The 13,697-nt window shown below is 50.8% G+C and overlaps 1 protein-coding gene across 1 annotated transcript in view; it reads left to right on the top strand.

Moving 5' to 3' along the window:
• The window catches only part of LOC139243604 (spectrin beta chain, non-erythrocytic 4-like), a 532,459-nt gene that overhangs the window by 13,974 nt on the left and 504,788 nt on the right, over positions 1-13,697 (top strand). Inside the window, exon 4 of the mRNA XM_070870800.1 lies at positions 12,687-12,825. Within this exon, the coding sequence (XP_070726901.1) occupies positions 12,687-12,825 (139 nt within the window). The remainder of the gene's footprint in view (positions 1-12,686; positions 12,826-13,697) is intronic.

The following is a 13,697-nucleotide window of genomic DNA, read 5'->3' as shown; positions in this document are numbered from 1 at the left end:
TCCCAACTCTCTGTTTTCTGTTAATTAGCCAATCCTCTATCCATGCTAATATATTACCCCCAACCCCGTGAACTTTTATCTTGTGCAGTAACCTTTTATGTGGCACCTTGTCAAATGCCTTCTGGAAATTCAAATATACCACATCCATTGGTTCCCCTTTATCCACCCTGTCCGTTACATTCTCAAAGAATTCCAGAAAATTAATCAAACGTGACTTCCCCTTCATAAATCCATGCTGACTCTGCCTGACTGAATTGTTTTTACAAATGTCCTGCTACTGCTTCTTTAATAATGGACTCCAACATTTTCCCAACCACAGATGTTAGACTAACTGGTCTATAGTTTCCTGCTTTTTGTCTGCCTCCTTATTAAATAGGGCCGTTACATTTGCAGTTTTCCAATCTGCTGGGACCTCCCCAGAATCCAGGGAATTTTGGTAAATTACAACCAATGCATCCACTATCCCTGCCGCTATTTCTCTTAAGACCCTAGGGTGCAAGCCATCAGGTCCAGGGGATTTATCCACCTTTAGTCCCATTATCTTACTGAGTACCACCTCCTTAGTGATTGTGATTGTGTTAAGTTCCTCCCCACCTATAGCCCCTTGACGATCCACTGTTGGGATATTTTTAGTGTCCTCTACTGTTAAGACTGATACAAAATATTTGTTCAGAGTTCCTGCCATCTCCATGTTCCCCATCACTAATTCCCTGGTCTCATCCTCTAAGGGACCAACATTTACTTTAGCCACACTGTTCCTATTTATATACTGTAGAAACTCTTGCTATCTGTTTTTATATTTCGAGCTAGTTTACTTTCATAGTCTATCTTCCCGTTCTTAATCATTTTTTTAATCATTCTTTGCTGGCTTTTAAAAGCTTCCCAATCTTCTGCCCTCCCACTAGTTTTGGCCACTTTGTATACCCTTGTTTTTAATTGGATACCGTCCTTTATTTCTTTAGTTAGCCACGGATGGCTATCTTTTCTCTTACGCCCTCCTCACCGAAATATATTTTTCTTGCGAGTTATGAACAGGCTGGGGCTCTTTCCTCTCGAAAAGAGAAGGCCGATAGAGGTCTTTTAAGATAATGAAAGGCTTTGATAAAGTCGCCGTAGAGAGGGTGTTTCCACTTGCAGACGAGATCAGAACAAGAGGCCATAAATATAAGACCGTCATTAATAAATCCAATAGGTCCCAGGGAGTGGTGAGAATGTGGAACTCGCTGCCACAGGGAGTGGTTGGGACAATACCGCCCACCAAAAATCTTATCGATCTCAGTCCTAAATATATTAACTGACTCCCAGCATCCACAGCCTTGTTTGAGGAATGGGGACGGGTGAGTGAGGGGGCTGTAGGATTCCAGAATTCTACAGGACACAGATTTTGTTCTGTCTCTGTCTACACAATCAAATCCTTTAATCATCGTAAACACCTCAATTAGATCACCCCTTGATCTTCTATGTTCAAGGGAATACGAGCTAGGTTTATGCAATGTCCTCATAATTTAACCCTTTTAGCCGCGGTATTGCTCTGGTGAATCTGCGCTGCTGCCCCTCCAAGGCCAATATATCCTTCCTGGTGTGGAGCCGAGAACTGAACCCAGTTTCCTGATGGGGTCTGACCAGAGCTCGATACAACTGCAGGATAACTTCCACCCCTCTGTATTCCAGTCCCCGAGATAAAGGCCAACATTCCATGAGCCTTGTCAATTATTTTGTACCTGTCCATTAGCTTTTAGTAATTCTGTATTTGGCCCCCTGAATCCCTCGGCTTCCCCACAGTTCCTAGCATTATGCCATTTAGAAACTACCCGGATCGATCTTTCTCGGGTCCAAAGTGGACGACCTCACACGTCCCACGTTGAACTCCATCTGCCACAGGTTTGCCCACTCACTGAATCGGTAAATGTCCCTTTGCGACTTCCCACTCCCAGCTACACCACTTACTGTGCTACCTAACTTGGTGTTGTCAGCAAACCTGGATATCCGGCTCTGTATTCTTCATCTAAATCAACGATAAATAGTGAGAAGCTGAGGCCCCGACACTGATCCCTGAGGACACCACCAGTCACATCCCGCCAATTAGAGTTTGCTCCCTTTCTCCCCACTCTGCCTCCCAACCAACTACCAATTCCATGCGCTTTCATTTTTGCTAATCTCTTATGTGGAAGTTTATCGAATGTCTTCTGGAAGCCCACATAGACAACATCCATAGACACTCCTTGTCCACTGTGATTGTAACCTCAAAATATTCAACCAGTCAGACATAACCCACCCTTCACAAATCCATGCTGACTCTATGCTCAACTCATACTTGTCCCACTGATGATAGATTCCAGTAACTTCCCCACAACTAACCTTGGACTGTAGTTTCCTGGTTTCTCTCTCCCATCTGAACTAAATAATGGAGCGACATTTGTAACTTGCCAATCCAATGACACATTCCTGAGAGCTTTAGAAGGTTCTGCCACTGAAACCCTGTTCCAAACTTTTGTTACCTCCAGACTCAATTATTCTAACACTCTCCTGGCTGGATTCCCATCTTCCACCCTCATCCAAAACTCAGCTGCCCCGTGTCCTAACTCGCACCGAGTCCCGCTCACCCATCGCCCCCTGTGCTCACTGACCCCGTGTCCTAACTCGCACCGAGTCCCGCTCACCCATCACTCCCTGTGCTCACTGACCCCGTGTCCTAACTCACACCGAGCCCCGCTCACCCATCACCCTCTGTGCTCACTGCCCCGTGTCCTAACTCACACCGAGTCCCGCTCACCCATCACCCTCTGTGCTCACTGCCCCGTGTCCTAACTCGCACCGAGTCCCGCTCACCCATCACCCTCTGTGCTCACTGCCCCGTGTCCTAACTCGCACCGAGTCCCACTCACCCATCACCCTCTGTGCTTGCTGACCTAAATTGGCTTCCGATCCAGCAAAGCCTCGATTTTTAAATTATCATCCTTATTTTCAAATCCCTCCTTGGCCTCGCCCCTCCCTATCTCTGTAATCTCCTCCAGTTCTACAACCGTCCAAGATTTCTGCGCTCCTCCAATTCTGGATCTTGAGCATCCCTGATAATAATCGCTCCACCATCGGTGGCCCTGCCTTCAGCTGCCTGGGTTCTAAGCTCTGGAATTCCCTCTCTCTACCTCGCTGCCTCTCGCTCTTCCTTTAAGACGCCCCTTAAAAACGACCTCTTTGATCAAGCTTTTGGTCACCTGCCCTAATGTCTACCAGGTGGCTCGGTGTCAAATTTTATTTGATAATCGCTCCTGTGAAGCAGCTCGGGACGTTTTACTACATTAAAGGTGCTATATAAATGCAGTTTTCTGTTGTTGTGGGGCATGAGGAACACTGCCACTCCCAGCACACAAGAAAGCTGTAAAGGACACTTCTCTTCGAGGTCTCCGCTGGTCCTGATCGCTGTTCCCGGCAGGTTTGGCTGAGTCAGGGAACCACGGGTCAGGCCTCGGGTTACAATTGCAGATTGTCCCGATTACATCTTTGGAGCCCGGTCTCCATATTTAAAGGGACGCTGCTGGCTCAGGAAAGTGTGTCATTTAAAAATGGTCAGATCGGGGAGGAGGAGAGTGGCGAAGTGCAGCGCTGTATTTTAACTCGCCCCCCCCCCCCCTCGCTTCCTCCATGGTTTCTGCTCGGCAGGGCCTGTTAAAATCGCGGCCATGTGTTACTGGGTTTGTCAGTGGACGGAAAAGCAGGAGCACACGCCAAGGGGTCAAAGTTCGGTTGCTGCCGTCACTGGGGCATGAACGGCTGGGCGGCGGCATTACGCCCGATGGGAAATTCGCTTCTGTTTTCTCAAGGGCGCAAGGATTTGTCTCCCCGCCGACGACCGCCATGGGAATCCTGACGCCAGTTCGTGCGCCACGCCTCCTTGGTGCCCGTCTCGCCAAATTCACTTTTGCCGCCTCAGCTACCAGCTGGCGGCAATGACACCTGAAAAAGTTGACGTGCACAAGGCGGGGAAACAAATAGGGGGCGTTATTTACAGGGGGTTGCAGCTGGCCCAGAGCGCTCGTGGTGCATGCCGCGTTGGCTGCTCGCATAGTTCGAAGGTGCTGGCGTCCTGCGGCTACAGATCCCTAAGCTTCAGCAGCAGCATTTCAGAGACATTGCTGGGTTCAATACCGGATAAATTTGGAACCAGCATATTGCCGTTACCTCTGCAGTTATGGGGCAGTGATCGCACACCACATCATCCTGCGCCGAAGACATGAAAAGCACCGGCTTATGGCAAATGTAGATCCTCGCCAGAGGTGACACCCCAGAGGGCGGGGCAGGAGGCTGCACAGATACCGTGCACATCACTCTTACCGCGAGATGTCCGAGGACCAGTGCCGAAGAAGGCTGAGCTTCCGCGAGGAGGTGGTTACAGAGGTGTCACCTCCTGCAGACATACCTGGCTGCTGCCCTCGACACCAGGACCTCGCTGTCAGTGGCAGTGAAAGTGGCAGTCGCCCTCAACCTCTACGCTACTGGCTCCTTCCAGTCTCCTGTCGACGCTATATGCAACATCTCGCAGTTTGCAGTACATTGCTGCATTGGCCAGCTGACTGACGCTCTCCACACCAGACGAATGGACCACATAAAGTTCAGCATGTCCAGGGAAGAGCAGGATGAGCGCTCCCGTGGCTTTGCCGGGATAGCGGGCTTCCCCAGGGTTCAGGGAGCCATTGATTTGTACACACGTGGCGTTGAGGGATGCACCTCACAATGGCGAGGTGTTTCACAATCGAAAGGGATGACCACTCCCTCAACGTTCAGCTGGTCTGTGATCACAGGCAGATGATCCTCGCTCTCAGTGCCCGCCATGCTGCCTTTATCCTGCGGGAGAGCACTGTGACATGACTCTTCCAGCCACCATATGAAGTCCATGGCTGGCTCCCGGGCGACAAAGGATTATGGTGTGGTCACCTGGCTGATGACGCCCCTCCGCAATCCCACCATCCCTGGTGAGCAGCGCTACAACACCAGCCCTACCACAACCCGGGCCATTATAGAGCAAACTATCGCCGTCCTGAAGCAGCGGTTCCGCTGCCTTGACCGCTCTGGAGGGGCATTTCAGTACTCACCTGATCGAGTCTCCATGTTCACTGCTGCATGCTGCCCAACCTGGCCATTATGAGGCCTCAGAAGGATAACGACGATGAGGAGGCAGCCTGACACTGCTGTGGCTGGAAGGGCTGCTCGTCAGAGACTCATCGCACTTCGATTCCAGTGAATGACTCCAGCCGGTACACCTCGGCATCTACTAAACACATCGCTCCCCACCCTGCAACCCTCCGTGTGTATAAACCACAGCACAATACTGTAAACTTTGGTTCAGAGACTAGGGTCGTGAACTTAAGGGAAAGTAACTTCGATGGTATGAGTCGTGAATTGGCTAGAATAGACTGGCGAGTGATACTTAAAGGGTTGACGGTGGATAGGCAATGGCAAACATTTAAAGATCACATGGATGAACTTCAACAATTGTACATCCCTGTCTGGAGTAAAAATACATCGGGGAAGGTGGCTCGACCGTGACTAAGGGAAATTAGGGATAGTGTTAAATCCAAGGAAGAGGTATATAAATTGGCCAGAAAAAGCAACAAACCTGAGGACTGGGAGAAATTTAGAATTCAGCAGAGGAGGACAAAGGGTTTAATTAAGAGGGGGAAAATAGAGTACGAGAGGAAGCTTGCTGGGAACATAAAAACTGACTGCAAAAGCTTCTATAGATATGTGAAGAGAAAAAGATTAGTGAAAACAAACATAGGTCCCTTGCAGTCAGATTCAGGTGACTTTATAATGGGGAACAAAGAAATGGCGGACCAGTTAAACAAATACTCACGAAGAAAGACACAAATAACCTTCTGGAAATACTAGGAGACCAAGGGTCTAGTGAGAAAGAGGAACTGAAGGAAATCCTTATTAGGCGGGAAATTGTGTTCGGGAAATTGATGGGATTGAAGGCCGATAAATCCCCGGGGCCTGATAGTCTGCATCCCAAAGTACTTAAGGAAGTGGCCCTAGAAATAGTGGATGCATTGGTGATCATTTTCCAACAGTCTATCGACTCTGGATCGATTTCTATGGACTGGAGGGTAGCTAATGTAACACCACTTTTTAAGAAAGGAGGGAGAGAGAAAACAGGGAATTATAGACCGGTTAGCCTGACATCAGTCGTGGGGAAAATGTTGGAATCAATTATTAAAGATAATATAGCAGCATATTTGGAAAGCAGCGACAGGATTGGTCCAAGTCAGCATGGATTTATGAAAGGGAAATCCTGCTTGACAAAACTTCTAGAATTTTTTGAGGATGTAACTAGTAGAGTGGACAAGGGAGAACCAGTGGAAGAGGTGTATTTGGACTATCAAAAGGCCTTTGACAAGGTCTCGCACAAGAGACTGGAGTGCAAAATTAAAGCACATGGTATTGGGGGTAATGTACTGACGTGGATCGAGAACTGGTTGGCAGACAGGAAGCAGAGAGTTGGGATAAATGGGTCCTTTTCAAAATGGCAGACAGTGACTAGTGGGGTGCCGCAGGGCTCAGTGCTGGGACCCCAGCTCTTTACAATATACATTAATGATTTAGATGAAGGAATTGAGTGTAATATCTCCAAGTTTGTAGATGACACTAAACTGGGTGGCGGTGTGAGCTGTGAGGAGGACGCTAAGAGGCTGCAGGGTGATTTGGACAGGTTAGGTGAGCGGGCAAATGCATGGCAGATGCAGTATAATGTGGATAAATGTGAGGTTATCCACTTTGGTGGCAAAAACACGAAGGCAGAATATTACCTGAATGGCGGCAGATTAGGAAAAGGGGAGGTGTAACGAGACCTGGGTGTCATGGTACATCAGTCATTGAAAGTTGGCATGCAGGTACAGCAGGCGGTGAAGAAGGCAAATGACATGCTGGCCTTCACAGCTAGGGATTTGAATATAGGAGCAGGGAGGTCTTACTGCAGTTGTACAGGGCCTTAGTGAGGCCTCACCTGGAATATTGTGTTCAGTTTTGGTCTCCTAATCTGAGGAAGGACGTTCTTGCTATTGAGGGAGTGCAGTGAAGGTTCACCAGACTGATTCCCGGGATGGCAGGACTGACATATGAGGAGAGACTGGATCGACTGGGCCTGTATTCACTGGAGTTTAGAAGGATGAGAGGGGATCTCATAAAAACATATAAAAGTCTGACGGGACGGGACAGGTTAGATGCAGGAAGAATGTTCCCGATGTTGGGGAAGTCCAGAACCAGGGGACACAGTCTAAGGATAAGGGGTAAGCCATTTAGGACCGAGATGAGGAGAAACTTCTTCACTCAGAGAGTTGTTAACCTGTGGAATTCCCTTCCGCAGAGAGTTGTTGATGCCAGTTCATTGGATATATTCAAGAGGGAGTTAGATATGGCCCTTACGGCTAAAGGGATCAAGGGGTATGGAGAGAAAGCAGGAAAGGGGTACTGAGGTGAATGATCAGCCATGATCTTATTGAATGGCGGTGCAGGCTCGAAGGGCCGAATGGCCTACTCCTGCACCTATTTTCTATGTTTCTGTTTAACACATAAACCATGGTGTGCTGAAAACAAGCACAAGACATCACCTTCATCCCCAACAAATAATCATACCCACAAGACTCCTTCAAACATTCTCAACGATATCCAAATTCAACTATTGACATCAGTTCATTTTCCAACAAGGTGCCGTCTCTGGCAACTAGCAAACAATTGTTTCTTCATTCATCCAAGTGCAACAATTTGCATCAACTCACATTCCAATAAGCTCGCCATCTCTGGTGACTATCAAGCAATGGTTTGCTGGGTCATACAAGTGCAACTAATTAAGTTCATATGTTAACATGTTGGATATGTAGCCACCTACCCACAGGTCTTTACTTGCTCGTGTACAGTGCTTTCCCACTCCTTTCCTTCTCCCCCTTCCCACGCCTCCTGTTCCTCCTCAATGGGGTCTCGGGGTCTGCAGCAAGGCTGGTAGTCGGTTGCTGACTTGGATCCGCAGCCACACATGATGGCCTAGCAGGACGTCACCGACCAGCTCGGGCCCTGGAAGGTCCTGCTGCGGACTGCTTCACCTCGGCATGGGCGGTAGCACTCTGGTGGATGGGTTGCAGAGGTGCAAATGCGGAATGATATCATTCTGAGAGACGACATCACGTTCCATCAGGCCCGACACAGTGCTACCCCCCCCCCCGCCCCGGGGCACAGCCTCAGCATCTGGAGTTATCTGGCTGAGCACAGATTGCTGCCGTACTTCGGCAAGGTTAGGTCCCCGTGGAACTGACGGGGCCCCAGACAGGATGGCAGTGGTCAGTGCGTCCGTGGAATCAAGTTGCCTCTGCATTAAGACTGACTGCAGCACACCACAGAGCTGAGTGATGCCACAACGCACCATGACATTACAGTCTGCAGGCCTACAATAGCATTGGCCTGGTGCTCACTGGACATTGCAACATCAGCCATAGCCCATGCCACCATGTCTGGGACCCCATGATAAGCATCCAACATCCATTGGTATCTATCAAGGATCGGCTTGATGGGCTGCTGAGAGGCATTCTCCACAGTTGAGGCGGACTCCTCCAACCTCACAGCTAGTGCGTCGAGAGTCTGGGGGCCCCTTGCCAAAACACCCAGCAGATCGCTGTGCATCCACAACGACTGTCTGGCGATATCCTCTAATTCGGGCTCATCATCAGACTGCTACTGAGCATCACTCAGGCGCACACTCACTCTCCGGGGAGCTGGCCCACTGATCTCCCCTCCCCCGTGGTGTTGCTGCGGGCCACTGTGTCCGGGTGCACCACCCAACTCCAGCTCCCCGACCACCCCTTCGTCAACAAAGCTGCTGGCCCCGCTTTCCGACACTGCTGGCTCCTGCAGCACAGCGAACGAGGTGTCCTCCTCCTGCTCCTCCACCAGTGGAAGACCCCGGTGTGTCTGGTTGATCATCTGAAAGCACAAACACATAGCAGAGTGGTTACCAGCAGGGGACGAGGCCAGGAGCGGCAAACACATTCGAACATGCCAGTCTCATGGCAAGAGCTGAAGGATTGTGATGTCAGGCCCAAGAGTCCTGGCGGATGCTGCAAGGACACGCAACGTCCCGTCACTGTCCCCAAGGGGGTCGGCCTCACCCACCGCCACGGCACCAACTCAAACACCTATCAGGGCCGAGACGCATTCCTCCAACGGAGTGAGGTCCTGGAGTTCCAAGTCCCCTCCTCCAGTCCTCATCTGCTCCCTGTGCTTTTGGGCGAGCTTTGCCTGTAAGATTAACGAGAACGTCTGAGTTAGAGCCCTTCTATCAGCGTGTCCCAAGTGCCTTACATAGTTTCGTCAATATTACTATATGAACGTCTTCACAGCTCGATGTAACTTCCATTCGCTGCATGGACTTGCTGTGGCAATGCTTGAATTCGGGGGCCAGGACCTAACAGCAACGGGGAGGCTACTGTCTTCGAGACGCATCGAAGACTGAGGAGTCAACAACATGAGGGGTGGGTCTGCAAAACCGAGTAGCAAGGTTAACAGCACATGCAGGCCCATGCAGTGGGTGAGGCTGCAAATGGGAATCTTCGATCTGGCCTCACCCAGGCAGAGCATGGATTCCCAAACAGAACATCGAGCAGAGAGTGCACAGTGAGATGGTGACGGTTCAAATGTAAGGTGCTCACCCTCACAAGCCGCATCATGTCCTTCCCCTTTTGTCGGCATTGAGTGGCTGTCCTGGCCACCGTGCCACTGGCAGAGACTTGTGAGATTTCCCTCCATTGGCCTCTGTGAGTTAGTGCCCGCCACCTGGCCAGGGCATCGAGGAGAGTGTCCAGTGTGGCGTGCGAGAAGTGGTGGGTAACGCTGGCAAACTGCTGCCGGGTCTGAGTGATTGCGGAGGAAGCGACTATACCCACGGAGTGTTGAGGCGCCCAATCACGGCCTCGGTGGAACCCAGGCGGTGCCACCATGTCTGTGGCATGGCTCCAAATGCTGCTAAATGCCGGCTGTTGAGCCCACACTTAACGGCCCACTCAATGCCGCTCCCTGCCTCCAGGTAAGTGCAACACCAGGATTTCTTGCTGCAATCCACTTTTCAGCCAGCAGAACTGAATTTCGCGTTTGGGGCCCGCGCCTAACGCCTGGCGTTAAAAAATCCTCGAAGCCAGTGACACCGCCTCAAAATCGGCGGTACTGAATTTTGACCCGCAAGTGCCCGATACACTGTACTGCAAGAAGAAGTCCACTATCGTTCCAATCCATTGGGCGATGTCCGGCTCACAGCTTTACCAACACCGACCTCATCTTGGACACTGTCCAATCACAGAGTCTCCACACTCACCTCACCTTTTTGTCTTGAATATACTCAACGACTGAGCCTCCACAGGCCTCTGGAGCAGAGAATTCCAGAGATTCACCACCCTCTGAGTGAAGAAGTTTCTCCTCATCTCAGTCCTAAATGGCCGACCCCTTATCCTGGAACAGTGACCCCTGGTTCTAGACTCCCCAGCCCGGGGGAAACATCCTCCCTGCATCTACCCTGTCTATCCCTGTAAGAATTTTGTATGTTTCAATGAGATCACCTCTCATTCTTCTAAACTCTAGAGACTATAGGCCCAGTCTGCTCAATCTCTCCTCATAGGACAATCCCCCCATCCCAGGAATTGGTCTGGTGAACCTTCGCTGCACTCCCTCTATGGTAAGTATATCCTTCCTTAGGTAAGGAGACCAAAACTGTGCACAATACTCCAGCTGTGGTCTCACCCTATATAATTGCAGTTAGATGTCTTTACTCTTATACTCAAATCCTCTTGTAATAAGAGCAGGGAGGTTATGCTTGAACTGTATAAATCACTGGTTAGGCCACAACTGGAGTACTGCGTGCAGTTCTGGTCACCACATTACAGGAAAGATGTGATTGCACTGGAGAGGGTGCAGAGGAGATTTATCAGGATGTTGCCTGGACTGGAGAATTTTGGCGATGAGGAAAGATTGGAGATGCTGGGTCTGTTTTCATTGGAACAGAGGAGGCTGAGGGGAGACCTGATTGAGGTGTATAAAATTATGAGGGGCCTGGATAGAGTGGATAGGAAGGACCTGTTTCCCTTGGCAGAGGGGTCAACAACCAGGGGGCATAGATTTAAAGTAATTGAGGGGCGGTTTAGAGGAGAGATGAGGGGAAATTTCTTCACCCAGAGGGTGGTGGTTGTCTGGAACTCACTGCCTGAAAGGGTGGTAGAGGCAGAAACCCTCAGCACATTTAAAAAGTACTTGGATGTGCACCTGAAGTGCCGTAACCTACAGGGCTACGGACCAAGAGCTGGAAAGTGGGATGAGGCTGGATAGCTCTTGGTCGGCCGCCGAGGACACGATGGGCCGAAATGGCCTCCTTCCGTGTTGTAAATTTTTATGATTCTATGAAAGGCCAAGACACCATTTGCTTTCTTAATCACTTGCTGTACCCACATGTTAACTTTCAGTGATTGGTGTACAAGGACACCCAGGTCCCTCTGAACACCAACATTTCCCAATCTCTCACCATTTAAAAATACTCTGCTTTTCTATGTTTCTGACCAATGTGGATAACTTCACATTTCCCCACATTATATTCCATTTGCCATGTTCTTGCCCACTCACTCAGCCTGTCTAAAGCCACTTGAAGTCTCTTTGCATCCTCCTCACAACTTACATTCCCACCTAGCTTTGTATCATCAGCAAACTTGGATATATTACATTTGGTCCCCTCATCCAAATCATCAATATAGATTGTGAATAGCTGGGGCCCAAGCACTGATCCTTGAGGTACCCCACTAGTTACAGCCTGCCCACCCGAAAATGACCCGTTTATTCCTACTCTATGTTTTCTGTCTGTTAACCAATCCTCAATCCGTGCTAGTATATTACCCTAGACAATTACTTGACAATGTCCAATCACAGAGTCTCCTCACTGACCTCACATTGGGACAGTGTCCAATCACAAGAGTCTCCTCACTGATGGCCAATCACAGTCTCCTCACTGACCTCACGTTGGGACAGTGTCCAATCACAGAGTCCCCTCACTGACCTCACGTTGGGACAGTGTCCAATCACAGAGTCCCCTCACTGACCTCACGTTGGGACAGTGTCCAATCACAGAGTCCCCTCACTGACCTCACGTTGGGACTGCGTCCAATCACAGAGTCTCCATTTCCTTCCATTTTCTATCCAGTCTAGAATATATTACAGTGTAAAGTGTTCTCACTTCAACAATGCCCATGCTCCAGCTCACTAAATGGCACCATGGAAGTTTGTCCCCCCTGCCCCCCACCCTATATTTACTCGTTACTCGCCAATTGACTAGCAGTCAGTGTCCCAGACCTCAAAATGAATGTTCCTCCTGACCATTCGGTGCAGAGCAATACAAGTGTAGGGAGCAGGTTCAGAGAGTGGAGGAGCAGGAGGTTGAAGATTATCGCTTGAGCGTTGCTTCTAATTCTGTTCCAGATCTGAGTTACATCAGGTGGAATCCCGTCCATCTTTGTGAACAAGTCCTCAATGCCTGTGGCGAGAAGGTCGGGGCCTGCATTTTGTTGCAGTGTGAATGATATTGCCGCATGTGTGATACGTGTCCCCAGTTTGGGCTCAGTACCCGGCACGATGCCGTGCCTCAGACACTGACCTGGCTCTTTCTTCCCCAGAGATGTCTCCTCAGTGGAGGTGCTGATGAATTATCACCAAGGTCTCCGAGGGGAGGTTGAGGCGAGGCACAAGAAAGTCATGGCTTGCATCGAGCTGGGCAAGACACTGCTCACCAGTACGCACCAGCCTTCCGACGAGGTAATCGACAACCCAAGCAACGAATCACACCAGGACGACCCTCCTTCTCCAACACAGCCTGCTCCGCTCAACCGCTTCGCAATCCCTCTCACTTAAAAGCTGCATTCCCCCTTGTAGATAAACGGTAGTTATACTGTGAATAACCACCGACAGAACTAAACACACCTTCCCCTCCTGCCTAATGTGCGAGAGTGATAGTGCTTACACAACTGCTCCCACACTCCTTCCCCCGCCCCCACTACCCCCCTCCCCATCCTACGCCCGTCCCACGCCCCATCCCCTCCCCATCACACGCCCCCTCTCCCCCTCCCCCTCCCCGTCACACGCCCCCACCCCCTGCCCCTCCCTGTCACACGCCCCTCCCTCTCCCCCTCCCCACCCCCACCCCCTCCCCGTCACATGCCCCCTCCCCCGCCCCGTCACACGCCCCCTCCCCCTCCCGGTCACAAGCCCCCTCCCCTCCCCCTCCCCACCTCCTCTCCCCTCACCCTCCCCGTCCCACTGTCCCCTTCCCCATTCCCCCCCCCAGCCCCTCCCTGTCCCACACCCCATCCCGTTCCACCTCCCCACCCAATCCCCCTCCCCGTCCTATGCCCCCTCCCCACCCCCTCCTACTTCCCCTCCCCCTCCCACACTCCCTCACCGTCCCACTCACCCTCCCCCTCCCACGCCCCCCTCCCCGTCCCACTCCCCCTCCCACGCCCACTCCCCCTCCCCATCCCCCCACCTAGTACCCCATCCCTGCTCCCCCTCATCACACCATTCCCGCTCCTTCCCATTCCCATCCTCTTCCCCTCACTGGGATTAGTTTGGGATTGACAAAATGTAATTAAAGTAAGCGTGTCTTTCTTACATTGTAATTTTGTGTGGTC

Source organism: Pristiophorus japonicus, unplaced genomic scaffold (genome assembly GCF_044704955.1).
Source record: "Pristiophorus japonicus isolate sPriJap1 unplaced genomic scaffold, sPriJap1.hap1 HAP1_SCAFFOLD_175, whole genome shotgun sequence".
Taxonomy (NCBI): domain Eukaryota; kingdom Metazoa; phylum Chordata; class Chondrichthyes; family Pristiophoridae; genus Pristiophorus; species Pristiophorus japonicus.
This window is presented reverse-complemented; position numbering and strand designations above follow the sequence as displayed.